The following is a 15,163-nucleotide window of genomic DNA, read 5'->3' as shown; positions in this document are numbered from 1 at the left end:
TCACGCTGTTTTCTTGTAGAGGTAAGCAAAGAGGGCTTAACACCATATAACTCTGTCATTATATAGATACTTTGCTTTTTTACATTCATTCATCTTCACAACATGTATGTGCACCAATTTTTCCGACTTATGACATGTCCATCTTCAAGTATTTGTTTGATTCGGTCATGTCAAGTCTTTCTCGATCTTCCTTAATTTCTGCATCTATCAACATTCACATCGTAAATCTTTTTGGCCGTTCTTTGTTCTTCGTTCTCTCTACATATCCATACCAAGGCCGAAATTCTTTCTTAATTTGGTCATTAATGCTTATTTGAGCCTTATATAATGCACGGATCTCGAAGTTTGTACACCTGTCGTACTTAGTTCTTTTTACCTTACACTTTATATATTATTTATATTGCACTTCTATCTTTATTTTTAAAAATAAATGTATGAAAGCTCGTTCTTTAAGGACTTGATAACTACCTAACCAATTTACATACAGTTTTTTAGACTTAGGTTTGTAAATAATACTATTTTCATCATATTCATCAGAATAAAAGTTAGGAGGGAATATGTGTTTTTATTCGAACAGTTTTTGCACCCTTTAACGACACAATCAGGAATTTTTTTTTTCATTTATTTTGGTTTTGAATTAAATGTCAAGCTCGCGTCAAAACACGGCTGGCGGTTAAATAATGACCAAATTCGCGTTGGCCATAGGTTGAGTGTCATAATTTCAGAGGGCTCAGGGTAAATCACGGTCCGACTTTTCTTCATTAACACGTATTCCCGTATTTTCTCTATTGAATATGGCACTAGAGTAGTGATTTTTGCACAATTTTGATTTGAGCCCAACAAAACCTCATAGCTAATCACATGAGGAGATAAAACGAAAAACATTCCCTTATTACGAATAAACAAATAGCTCAAAAAAGTTTAAAATAAATAACGTGTGTCCTTATTTACGAAGAAATGTTTTTTTCAACCAGCTAATAACAGCCAAGGTTCGGGCAGGACAGCGTCTGTCAGGTCTGCCAGTAATATATAAATACGTATATTTATATTTACTAAAACATGAATATAATCATATTCCTAAACTAATTTTTATCTACATAGAAACAAACAAAAATATTTGTCCCATCGAAAGGCCCTAGACTTAACTTAATTCTCAGATAGAAATTAACGCATTTGAAATGTTACTGAACTTATAAACAACTGTTCTTTCTGCAGGATAAAAGTTCAATTTAAAATATTCGTCAGTTATGACTATCATTTGCAATATCCTATGGGGTGCACTTTATGAAACATGTCATTAGATAGTAAAATTGCCACCCCTTGGAATTTTCCCTACCATTACCTAAAATGGTTGCCTCTAATCTCGACAATGCAAGACTACGCGGATTTAGCATAAAATTAAGAAACTCGAAGTTTAAGATTGCCAACCAGAAAAATATGCCTAATTTACTTATAATTTCATAATCCAAATATGTTTTTTTATAAAAAAGTGTGCACAAAAAACTTTAATCTTTTGAGTATGTTCAAATGTTTGTAGACAGGCTGGATTTCTTCCCTTGGGAGTTATTTAGATTAAAATTTGTTTAAAGCAAGCATTTGGACATACGCAAAACATTGTTGATTAAACAAACAGGTATAAGAAGTACAAAAATTAAAAAATTATTCAGCCGGATGAATCTCACTCACATAGTAAAGGTTTCAGCTCTTTGACTTTACAAAGATCAACGAATGGATGAGTTGGGGAAATGTGAATTTTTAAACAAAGGCAGAATGGTGAATTTTACACTGTGAGTTAAGTGGCCACATAAATTAGCCAACGACAAATTATAAGCCCTGTAAATGCCTGGACTTATATATTCTCTTCTCAAAAATGTTTTCCATCTCTGTTGCAACAAAAACTACATATTCAAGTGTTATAAAAAAAATGCGGGAGTCGCAGTATTGCTCAGAAGGTTTTTTTTTTATTAAATCAATACGGTTATTTATTTTCTCACATTTTCGTTTATAAGTTTATACCTAGTATAATTTTACATTAAACAGATTATTCGGTGAACGCGTATTTGCGGTCGCAGGCCCTACGACTGGGAAGGCTCTCCCAGCAGAATTGCGAAACTGTGATAGTTTAGTGATATTTCGGAAAAAAACTTAAAACCTACATGTTCTCTTAATCATTTAAATAAACCCATATTACAAATGTTTAGTTGAAATCAAAATAATTAATTTATAAAATTATTTGTAGAATCACTTTGTAAAACTCCCTTAAGATGGTTTATTACGAAAATAGCGCTATGTAAGTTATCTATAGTAAAAATATTAATGGGAAAAAGAAATAAAAAGAAAGATCCTTGTGTTCTTTTTACAATAAATTTTCATCATTTTACAATTGCATGTTTTTTTGTTAAAAACATTTACAAAAATAAATACTGCATAGAAATTAGGATGGAGTGGTTTTTAAATTATTTTATTTTTTCAATACTTTTTATTTTAGAAGAATGATTGATTTTTTTTATTTCCCCAGAAGAAAGAGTGATTTTCAATTGCATTAGCGTTTAATTGTAGCACATTAAAATCCTTTTTTTTCTACAAATTTCGTAAAATATTTTTTTAAAACGTTTGTTGAATTTTTAGTTCAATTTAAATAATGTACAACGTGTAAAATATTTATTTGCATTTCACATGTAGATTTTGTTCTCTTAGTTCGAACTAAAATGGAAAGTTATCATTTATATTTAATATCGTTAAAACTTATTTTATAAAATATAATATTTATGTAAAATATGTTTTTAGATACCTATGTATAGGTATGTATAACACAAAAATTTGGACATATCCAACATTTTGTAATATGTTTAATGGTTTGAGCTTTACCGCCTAAAACCTCATTGATAAATAAAAATATACATTAGCTAGACTTGTACAACCCTTTGCCCATTAAGGGTGTATACTTAATACGCTTAAGTGTTCCCCATTTCCCTTAAATAGTTATATTTCCACCGTGTTTCGCTTACCTCTCATTAATGGCACCTTTATTTGAACGTAAATTATTATAACAGCCATTAAATACCTTTTTGTAGTGTGCAAAAACCTTATTTTTCTTTCGAACGTTTCTGTAAAACATTTTTATACTCCCAAGTTCGTTGACTTATTTATAAAAACATTCAAAGCTCAACTTTCAAATAAACCGTTGAAATGAAATTTAGTATTAAATTTTTAGTCGCCATTCTTTTTCTAAATCGTTTGATTTGCCCGGTATGGAACTCGGTAGTTTTGTCTGAATGTTCTATTTTAATTAAAACAAGGCGTAGTAATTAATTAATTCATCTTGTTTTGAAGAATATTATTATTTTAGTGTAAGTCCAAATAACCAAACGTTTTAACGATTTTTTTTTAATTTTAAAAAACAATCATTTTTATTGTATTTGCAATACGTTATATTTGCTTTTTAATTTAGAATCTAAGATCTTTCTTGTCGAGTAAAGAAATTTCTTTAGTTACTCTCCATTAAGAACCTGAATCACGACATCACATCTGCCACTATCAAAATATGAATCATTTAATTACTTACCCCTGTGATGGGAACACAAACTTACCAATGTATAAATTTTATTTATTATAACAAATGAGTTTAGGGGAGGAGTGCTATTATTGTTTTTAATGGCGTTGAACAAGATCAAGATAGAAATATTCTAAAATTTATGTTTGAAGCTCTAACCTAATGGTTATTCATAATTAAAATAAAATAATACAACTTTATTTTTTGACCACTTATTTCATATTTTATTCAGACTGGTTTCGAAGCTACAGAATCTTTCTCACTAAGGTATAATTTAGTTCTAATAAAATTTATGTTTGAAAACAAAGTTGGGCTTATATTTGTTTTAATTGAATCATTGTTTTTTTTATTAATTTCGGTGATAGGAGAACGCAATAATTGTTATTATACGTTTCGTTCTAAAATTCACAAAATCGATTTGACAGATATTTATTTTTCGTTAGTAGTAAGTATTATTTAGAGCATTACTTGGGTGATGTATTTTAAATAAATCATTTTTTTATTTTTTCGCGTTGTAACTTCTTTATAAAGTTTCACAAATACTACCCGGAAATTATTCAAATCCATCTTGAAAATGCAATTACTCTTTGCGGTAAATTTTCACAGACGGTTTCCTGAAAAACCTATGAAAATCAACTGCGGCTAGTATTTAACCATCACAAGTAGCGTAATTCACAGGTAATGATCGTTACTATTCGCCTGTCGTTTAAGTGACTAGACGTCGATAATGCGGCTACTGCTGACGTCAAAAATCGTTAAAGCTTTATAAGTCCAGGGGCGCTTGGCTTCGTAATCGTAAAATAACCTACCGCTTTATGACCCAGACTTATTACTATATTTTTACAGTTGGCTTACTCTGGAGTTAACACCGACAAAGTTGAGAAAATACCACCTCTTAATAATCCTAACACAAAGATGAAATTTATGTTCGAACATTTTTCATATCTTTCGCAGCGCATTCGCTCATAATGAAAACACTTAAATTAATCGTACTTTAATCTCAATAACTTCTTTAATAAATTCAAAGATTTTCTGCTTAAGTTGCGTCGATGATTTTCTAAGAAGTCTTAGTATTTAAAAAATATTATTAAGATCTCAATGGTGTTGTTTTGTCCATCCTTCTTTACTTTTAAAGTTGTCAATTGATTTTATTAACTTGTTTATTTCTCCTACTCAATACAACCTAAAATAGATTTCAAAGCTGTTTTTTTTTTCTGTGAGTACTAATTTAATTAAATTGTAAGGATATTAATTCACGTACACGGTGTATCGGGGACAGACCGTGAAACTTCAGAAAAACATTCCTCATGGTAAACTTTTATAAAAATCATTATATTATTTTTCAATTTGAAAATGGAACCAATCCTTAATGTCTCGGACCAACATCCATCCTCAAACCCTTTCTCTTCCCTACCCTGCCGCTTTCCTAGTCCGCGTGCGATACGTATAGCTTTGTTAGTCAAATAAGTTTTGAATAATATATTTTAATTATTTTTTAGATTTAAAAAAATCCCAAAAATGAATTGGGATATTTTCAAAAGTAAATAAAAAAATCGTTTGTATGAACATATAGCGGAACGGCCCGGAAAAACCGTGTTTATAATGTTTTATCACGTTAAGTTCTTATCGCTTTTGGTATTGACAATAACAATTTATCTATTGAAATTATTTATACAGTGATAGTAGTCCCTTAAAATACCTGTGAACATCTCGAATGCATCGATCTTCTTCCTCTCGTAGGCACGCACTGTCTACGTTTCGGCCCCATATAGGAAAACGGAGAATACCAGGGCTTCCATCAACCGCTTTTTTGTGTTTATTGATAAACCTCGATCTCGCCAAATCTTCTCCAAACGGTTCATTGCTTCTTTGGTCGTTTGGATCCGGCGACCAATCTCAGGTCTGCAACTGCCGTCGTTGGAGAAAAGCGAGCTGAGGTTCACAAAGTCATATATCAGTTCAAGGTCTTGCATCTGTCTTGTCCTTAGGAGACTGTCAGCTCTGTCTACAATCATTATATTATATTAATGAATGTGAAAATAAATAAAATTACTTATTTCTTATTGAAAAAATAATGTTTTTTTTTCTTTCTTTTTAGTCGAACTTGACGCACCTTCCTCGCCACGAGTACGTCCCGGGTATTGGCATGGGAATTGCCAAGTGCCCATACGACCCCGCTGATAACTCGACGGCTGTTTGGGTGGAGAAAGGGAATCCCGGTCATCTGCCAGCTCTGTACTCCGGTACCAATGCGGAGTTCACCAAAGCCGACACGGTCATCTTCAGAACTGATCTCCACAACCTGACCACGGGAAGACGAGAGTTTTCGTTCAAGAGGACACTGAAATATGACTCGAAATGGCTGGATAGTAAGTTGTTTTCATTAAATTAATCGTCATAATCATCATTCCATTTTCTCATATAATAGTGCATACGGCACTGCATTAGTAATCTAACAGTAGTGTAATTAAATCATTTTTGTTACGTGAAGGGAAGATGATCAGTTTTACACTTTAGATGCAATTCCAGAGACTACGAAATATTCTAGTATAAATATCAACTATTTCAGGAATTAAACTCGAGACTTTTTGTATGATAAGCAAATGCGCTGACCATTTTATCGCTAGACAGAAATCAACGGAATCAATTGTTATAAAGTGTAAACTTTTTATTAGTGTAACAAAAGTTCGTTCTATTCATAAGAATAGTTTTGCAAGATGACTTTTTCCATATTTATACAAGAGGATGGGTCATGGGGTATATCACAAACTCTAAATTCGGGCAAAGAAATTTCAGGGTTCTGGGCCCCAAAATGTTCAATATGTTTCCCAAAGATTGCAATACCAAGACCCGGATTCAATTTAACAAATTTGCAAAAAATTGGTTATTGGATTTAGGTGAAGAAAAATTGGAAAATTTACTGAAAATAAATTCCTAATAAATTAATATTGCATAACTGTTTAGTATATTAACAAGTAGGTAGTAATGTTATTGTTTATTTTTGCATAAAAATGTCTGCCTTAAAACAGGTTGTACCTAGTTAGGCAGACTAGACATGATCCAGAGAAATCTTTTACCTCAGTGTTTATGTAGTAGATAAAGTTATTGTTATTTTCGTTAATAAACTTTGATTTTTATTATTTAACGTTAGTAACACTAGTTAGTGCAAACAAAGTTTTTTTTATGTAAATGAAGTGTTACAATGTGAAAAAATACAGTTGTGTGTGTAAAAAAAGTACTAGAATCCTGAACGACTGTTGTTAAGTAAAAATTATGATTAAGAAAATCGAGTGGAAATAAGTGTACCTCGTAGTATAGTGATTGGCGCGTTCACCTATCATGCTTAAGGTCCCGGTTTCGATTCCTGGCAATGTCGAAATGAAATATCGTTTTAATTTAGTTTCATTGCGTCAAGACTGATCGAGATAAATCTTGATTTAAATTAGTTTATTTGTTTCATTCATTTAAGAGTAACTTCGTCGAACAATTTAATGCTCTAATTTTTACCGCATGTAAGAAAACATCACAGCACAAAAACTCGTAGAATATTGAAAAATATTTTCATTATTGGTTCCATAAAATATTTATATATGCTCTTATACAAACATACGTATTTTTCCTTCAAATTATAATCATCCCCGCTCTTGACACGTGTCCTCTTTTTCATCAGTTCTGGGGATGCATTCACCCTTGTCCAATATTAGCCATGAACATATTAAAATGTTCATTGCGACAAACGTGCGCCTGTAAGGGAGACTCAACAATAAAACTTTTGTCAAACTAGGGATCGTTTATTATAATCCACTAAGTACAATAAGCTGAACATTTCCTATCAAAGGTATTACGGATGTTGTGATTGCAATGAACTTTTTTACAAAACGGTTTTTCCTGATTTTATTGTATTCAGAAAAATGTAATTTAGATTATGAATAATGGATTTCGGATAACGTATTTAATTTGCTAGAAAAAAGGTATTTTATAAGTTCAATGGATTCGTGTCTCAACGTATAATCTCAAATCTTATTATGTTCTTTTATTCGATAATTATATATTTAATTAAGGTAGTTTTAGTATTAGGAGTTTCCATGCAAAACTTTTGTTTGATATTGCTAGTTTATTTCACTATTAGCAATACGTTTTTTTTAACGAAATAATATTTATTTATTTATACATCAACGGTTTAAAGAACCTTTTTAAAAAACGTTTTGCAGAAATAATCACAGCAGAGAACAATAATTACGTAGTATATAATATGAAATATAATAGAATAATCAAAATTTAACAATAATTTATTGAACATAAAATATAAAAAATAACAAAAGTAAAAAAAAACATAACATCTTGCCATAAAATACTCGTTTAACAATTGACATAAAAAATTTATGTTCTAAATATAAATAAAACAAAGTTAATTTGAGAATAAATTAAAATAAAAATAAGGTAGTAAGTAGGTAATAAAAAAGGAAATTGATACAACATTAGTATTTTATAAATAATAAGTTTTTTAGAGCAATAAGAAAACTTAAATTGTCTAAATAATACCTTTATTGTTTCAATTGGTCAGAAGAAGTTGCCATTTCGCAATAAATCTACCAATGTACAATTTATATATTGTCCATCACGTTAAATTAAAGAAATAAAAAAACAGGTTTTCAAGGAAACAAAGTTAAATTTAATAATACATTTTTAAATAAATACATTTCTTTTCTCAAAAATAACGAGCGAGATTACATTTTTTATTCATTAACAGAATTTATATTGAAAATATGAAATATTTGTTCAAATTTTTTACCGTTGTATCCTGAGTATGGGTAAGTGCATTTCAAAGTTGATTAGTGAATTACTACAAAAAAATAATTCTTTACTTCTAGTGCACCTATCAGGTGTTTAAATTTGAAGTAGTTAAAGCAGATTATTACAAGTATTACAAAATATTTAAGGCGTTAAATTGGACAATATATCAGACAAGCAACCCACCTGTAAATACTACCATCATAAGCAAAAAGGAAGTTATTGGAAAAAGTCATATTTTGAGATATGACACTTTTTAGTTAAATTAAAAAAAAACTGTAATTAATCGTAAGTAAAAACCCAGTCAATAGTTTCTATGGTATAAAACCTATATTTGTCATATCTAGGGTGAGTTTTTGCTAATGAATCTCTAATTATTGTGTTATTGCTTAAAAAACTTAAATACTTGATATCGTTTTTCATACTGATTTTTTTTTACTGCTCATTGCTATATACAAGTATCAAATGGTCAAGTTAATGGTGCCTTAAAGTCTGTCGTAGCAAATAAGTGTCTATCGCAAGAGGCTAAATTAGCAGTTCATAATGGAGTTCTGGTACCAACCCTAATGTATGGAAGCGAAGCATGGAGTTGGAAAAAAAGGGACGAAAGTAGACTGAATGCTGTTGAAATGCGATCCCTCAGGCGAATGTGCGGAAAAACAATGTATGATAGGTGCCCTAATGTCGAAATTAGAGCAGAATGCAAGGCTGAGTTAAGCATTATCGACAAAATTAAGAAAGGTCTTTTGCGATGGTTCGGTCATGTGGAGCGAATGAATGATGAAAGAACGGCTAAAAAGATTTATGATGCGAATGTGTCTGGTTGTAGAAGTCGAGGAAGGCCGAGAAAGACATGGCATGATCAAGTACAACAAATTCTTGAAAGTGGTCATGTGAAAAGTCGGAATAATCGACGTGCGTGCATGAGAAGATGTATGAATGTGAAGGAAGCAAAGGAAGTGTGCCAGGACAGAGTGGTGTGGCGTTCTATCCTCTCTGCCTACCCCTCCGGGGAAATGGCGTGATGGTTAGTTAGTTAGTTAAATTGTCTAAAATTTCTTGTAGAATATTACCTCATATTTAACTCATTTTGTGATTTTTGTTTAAAAACTGCCTTTTTGCTTATGATCGCAGAGAAGCTCGATAATTAAAAGGCAAAATACTCTCCAAAGCAAGAGTATTTTTCTCTCAAACACAGTTTTGTTGATGTGAAAAATGTCGATCTCCAAAGTGATCATGTTCAGCTGTCTGATTGCTTTTCTAATAGGCATGACCAGAGGCAGGTTAGTTTTGGAAACCAGGAGGTTAAGCAGTATGTGCTGATGCTGTTGGAGATATCTATCAGGAACATTAAAATTGACACTCTCGAAAATGGTTGAGTTTTCGATATAATCTCGTATCAGCCTGAAAAAAGGGGTCAGTGTGAATTCATCCCTTGTAAGTTGCAAATTGTTGGTCTTCAGCATGCTCAAGAGGAATGCAATGGGATAGAACGACGGATAACTACCATACTCTCTCGTGTGTAAATACTGGTGGTTGTAAGCAATTAACTCTTGGAGAGCCCTGGGTTACAAAAAATCTCTCCTCTAATCTCTACTTGATAGTCCTTTGGGTTAACAGTATCTTGGGGACTGTTTACAAATATCTAGACCAAATGGAAATGTTGTTAAATTTATTTATTCGATTTTTTCTCTTCCAGAACCAAACTTTGTGGGCTCCTTCGACATCGGTGACCACGTCTTCTTCTTCTTCCGAGAGACGGCTGTCGAGTACATTAACTGTGGCAAGGCGGTCTACTCCAGAGTAGCCAGGGTCTGCAAAAGGGACACGGGAGGGAAGAACATTCTTAGCCAGAACTGGGCTACGTACCTGAAGGCGAGGCTGAACTGCAGCATTCCCGGAGAGTTCCCTTTCTACTTCAACGAGATTCGTAAGTTTCATAATATTATTATTTGAAGCATTAACTTAGTGGTCAGCATTTCATTGAATATTTTTTGTAACATATTTGTACAGTACTATCCACCAGTTTCGAGAGGTACCCTTATCTTCGTCACGACATTAATTAAACTAACATGCAATTCCCACTTTACACCTGCAGCGTAGTAGCTGCACATAAAGATTAGAAGCTTACACCATCATGCATTGATTACTGTTAAAATGGTTAATCGTATGTTCTAACATTTCCCTACACTTACAATTAAAAATATTGTCCATATTAAAATATACATATATGATTAAAAATGAAAGTGCCGTATGTTTTTTACAAACAACAGTTAATTTATTACAAAAATCAAGACTATTGATACTAATATTCATAAATTTGAAGTAATCAGTGACCCGTTTCATAGCTTTCATGACATTTCCAAGACTGGTAATCTTTTATAAAAAAAAAAAAATATATTTGCGTTCTTATGATTAATCCAATTTATTCAATTTTGAGCGCGCTTTCAGGCCAGGGCCAGTAGTTGTAAATAACTCACTTTTAAAAATGTCATTATCAAGTTGAGGTAGAGTGAGGTTCGAACCTCTGACCTCTGATCCGTGAGTCTACAACACTACCTACATATTACCTATACCTGTTATACTTTCTTTTTTCTCCGCTGCATTCACATGTTTTTATACTTTTAAACTACTTTTAATTACTTATACTGTATATGTATATAAAATCAATATATTGCTGCTCTTACTTTGTGCTCAAAATTAATGTTGAAGATGTGTTTAAATTGACTTAAATTTATTTTCTTACTTTAAGATTCTTTAAAGATTTGTCTCATCGTTTCTTTGAATCCCTTAAAATATGTATGTGTATATTTATGTTTTTCCTTTTTAAAAAAAGTTTTTATTTTATTTTATTTTTACATATGAGCATGTTTTACTTTTAAAAATTTTCTTCATTTTTTTACTTTAATCTAAATTTTTAAACAACTTCTATTTATGTTTTTTTCCTTCTCTTTTTTGTACTTTAATTAATAAACCTTACATATAATTACTTTATAATATGGAAACTTCGCTGGTCCATTAGATTTAAGCCTAACTGTGTAAAATATAAAACTTTGTAACTATACCGTATGTTTCCTAAATAAAAATAAATAAAATTAAAAAAACTACCACGAGACCACGACCCGATTAAAATTATTAAATTTTCATTACCATAAAACATCACTCCGAATGCATAAAACAACGATTAAATTCTTCGTGCCTGCGATCAAGAATTGTACAACGATTCGGTCGTTGTAAATAATGATCTATGAAAAAAGTTTTTCCTAACAAGTTTTTTATCATTATAGATAACAATCGGATACGTGTTGGTAAACTTAAGAGAGATTTCAGTTAATACACAGTAAAATATCTCTAGACTTATTTCTTTAGCAACAGGGTGAAATATTGAGTGCGTAAAGCTCGCAACTAAAGCACGAATAACCTAAAGCTTTTTCTCATTCCTTTGCAAATTAACTCGTATCAACATTCTCATATTTTCCTCAAACTTTGCACAGAGCTTATAGGCAATTTGTTTCAAAGCCCGCGAGGATTCCCCGAGCTTTTCCCGCCTATTGCCGATAAAAATTAAATATCACTTTAATACATCGAACATTTCTGTGGAAACAGTAATTTATGGATTGGTGATAAGTGACTTTTAGGTTTATGACCCCCAAAATGAACGAATTAAAATAACTTTTGAAAAAATTTGAAGCGTGATTATTTCAAATGACTTTTTTTGGAATTTGGTATTTACAATTAAGGTCAACTTTGATTTTAAGTCATTTTTTTACGCAATACAGGTTTATCATTTTATAAACATGCGTATCGAATAATTTTAATAATTATTTAAACACAGTGGTAAAAAATCATTTGCGTGCGGTGATATGTATTATCGTGTTACCCCAAGCAAAAGCCGGATAGACATTTGAAAGAAAAAAAAACATACAGACATACTGTTTAATAATTCCTTTTCCATTATTTATTTTTAAAATAAAACATTTGGGCCTGTTATAGCAAAAATATATTTAATCATAAATTTGCCGGTCATTTTAATTGCGTGCATCCCCACTCACTGCCAAAAACCGACTAAATCTCTTTTTCACAAACTCCGGCCACCAAACAGTGTTTCTGTCTTCCTTGTTATGAGTTTTATATTTGTAATCTGTCTTATACAGCTTATTGCTAGATTTGCGTCACATGACTTATTTGCGTGAAAAGAAAAAATATTTTTTGTATAAAAATCAAGCATATTTGTTCACATTTTACTTTCCAAATCCGATGAGAAAATTCGCATTTGAAGACCAAACTTCATCATTTAAAAAAATAATTGAGATATCAAGTCTTGTATCACATGTAGACTAATGTGACATCACAGCCACACAAGAGTTAAGATCTTTAAAAAAAAACTCTTGTCCTTTTTTACATAATTTGATACACATGATATAAACTATTGACTACTTCAAGAATCACTTTTATTGTTTCTTTTTAAGTAATATTATTTATTTTCATATCCAATTTTAAACACGTATACATATTTCTTTTATTATTAAATCCCGGCTAAGTCGATGTCAAAAATACTTGACCAGGAGGTAGTATTTTATTTGTTCTTTATATTTGACACTTAATTTTTCTTTAATAAGCGTCTTAAGCATGTGAATAACCTTACCCTAATATATGATTTAAAAAAATATCTGATAGACTGAAAATATTTTATTTTTCCCATGTACTTGTAAAAAAATTGTCTTGCAAGAGGTCTCGGGTCTGATTCCCGACATGTTTGATATGAAATATTTATTTAAAAGGGTATTTTTTACACTAGAATATTTCATAGTCCCTGGACTGGCACCCAAAGCGTAAAACTAATCATCTTGCCTTCGTGTAGTAAAAATGTTCAAGATACGTTGTGATTAGGCCTTATGCACTATTAGGTCCAGATAAGAAACGATGATGATGATTTTTATCGTAAATATTATAGTCAATAATGTAAAAAAATACATGTAATTATCAGGGCTTTTTATTGTGTTATACGTTTTTTTTACCCATTTATTTTATGAAAACACAACATAAATAGAACCTTTATATAGGTCCCGGGTTATATACCCATATTTCAAAAGCTTTCAGATTTTCGTCTAATATTTCAGCAGCCATCCCATTTAAAATTCCTGACAGCTATGTAGAAAGTCGAGGTGGACAAAGAAAGATATAGGATTATGGTGTATGGAAGTAGAAAAAGCAGATAAAGTGCATGAGACAGGTGAAGAGAAGAAGAAGGAAAGAACGTGAGAAGAATAAAATGAATTGTTTTATGGAAATAGCTAAAGATTTAAGCACCACATAATTATAAGTCAACTTATGAAATACTTTTAAAAACTATAAATTTAATGATTTTAGTGGGTTTATACTTTTATTCAAATAACACCTTGTTTTCAAAAATAATATTAAATTTTGTATTTTTGATTGTGTGGTTTGAATCAATTGTTCATTATTGATTGTTATTCTTCAACCGAGTCATCAAAAAAATAAATGAAAATAAAACGATTTCTAATTATCTTTTATCTTAAATAAATATCTTCTCAATTTCATTTTTAAATTGTTTAAAATTAGAGATGGTTTATTAGAATAAAATAATCGAATACATTCGATTACCAAAATCATTCAAATGATAGTTTGAATTTAATAATTCATTCGAATGAATTAGTAGTTGAATGAATGAATAAAATAATGAATGGTTGAATTAATGATTGAACGGTTGATATTTCAATTAAAAATTATGCATTAATCTTGTTTATAAAAAATACAGAATCTTTTTTTTTATTTATAAAGGAATCAAAATGCATGGTACGTCTAAAAAAATTATTTATTTATAGCAACTTAAGATGTGAAATTTTTGCATTAGAAACTTAGAGTTGAGTTTATCAGTATCATTATTTTCCTTTTCGCATTCAATGATGCATAGAGCACTGTATTGGTGAAGCAAATGCTGTGCATTATCGTATATACGGTGGATGAATAATATAGTTATGTGTATGAAACAGAACCATAACCCTTGGCGAGTGTGTTCGACTCTATGGCTGCTCTCGGCTAGATACCTTGAATAAAAAAATCGCTTTAAGATAATTCACGCTCATTGAGTAGCGGTTGGTACGTTCATCAACCATTTTTGTGAGTGGACGTAAAATATTAGTTTTAAGTGTTAAGGCACCGTAAGCTTAGGACTAATCAATTTTTTATGTAAAAGATAGTTAAAATACGCCGTATTTAGTTTTATAATGCAGTGCTCTATGCATACTTGGTACAGAAAAAAAAAATAATGATGATAATGATTTGTGTATCTTTTTTTGTGTCGAATGTGAATACAAAATTGTTAATAATACCATAGTAATAAATATAAAAAATAAAAATAATACCGATAAATCAATCTCGTTACTCCCTCAAGCATACAGGTGGCCAAACTTTTTGAATTGAAAAACTACCCCGTCCCCTGTTGATCGTGTTTCTTTCAAAAATATATACCTTAACATCCCCTTCGAGTCCACTAACAGGGCGTTTGGCAGTAGAATCACGAACGTCTTGGATTCGTCCCCTGACCATACACCCTAACCTACCAGGGACGTGCCATAATACTTTAATGAAAAGCTTTAGAATAAATAATAATCCTTTTTAAGGTGAACATTACTGTAGCGAACGATCGTTACCAGTTGGTATCCGCAGATTCCTGAATTCTCTACATCGTAATTAAAAATAAAGCAGTATTAAAAAGGGCGCAAAAAAGAACCTCTAAAAAAAAGATAATCGAAATTTAATACAAAAGCCTTTATAGATTGGCATTAATGGTATATA

At 31.0% G+C, this 15,163-nt stretch overlaps 1 protein-coding gene across 1 annotated transcript in view; it reads left to right on the top strand.

Annotated features, from left to right (window-relative positions):
- Positions 1–15,163, top strand: part of LOC148280511 (semaphorin-2A-like) — a gene marked incomplete at its 3' end in the record, with an annotated part of 365,649 nt that overhangs the window by 327,455 nt on the left and 23,031 nt on the right. The window contains exons 7-8 of the mRNA XM_088228263.1: positions 5,652–5,922; positions 10,044–10,274. Coding sequence (XP_088084389.1) covers positions 5,652–5,922; positions 10,044–10,274 — 502 coding nt within the window. The remainder of the gene's footprint in view (positions 1–5,651; positions 5,923–10,043; positions 10,275–15,163) is intronic.

Source organism: Micrasema longulum, unplaced genomic scaffold, assembly GCF_059751315.1.
Source record: "Micrasema longulum isolate JH-2025_06_02 unplaced genomic scaffold, ASM5975131v1 h1tg000573l, whole genome shotgun sequence".
Lineage (NCBI taxonomy): Eukaryota > Metazoa > Arthropoda > Insecta > Trichoptera > Brachycentridae > Micrasema > Micrasema longulum.
This window is presented reverse-complemented; position numbering and strand designations above follow the sequence as displayed.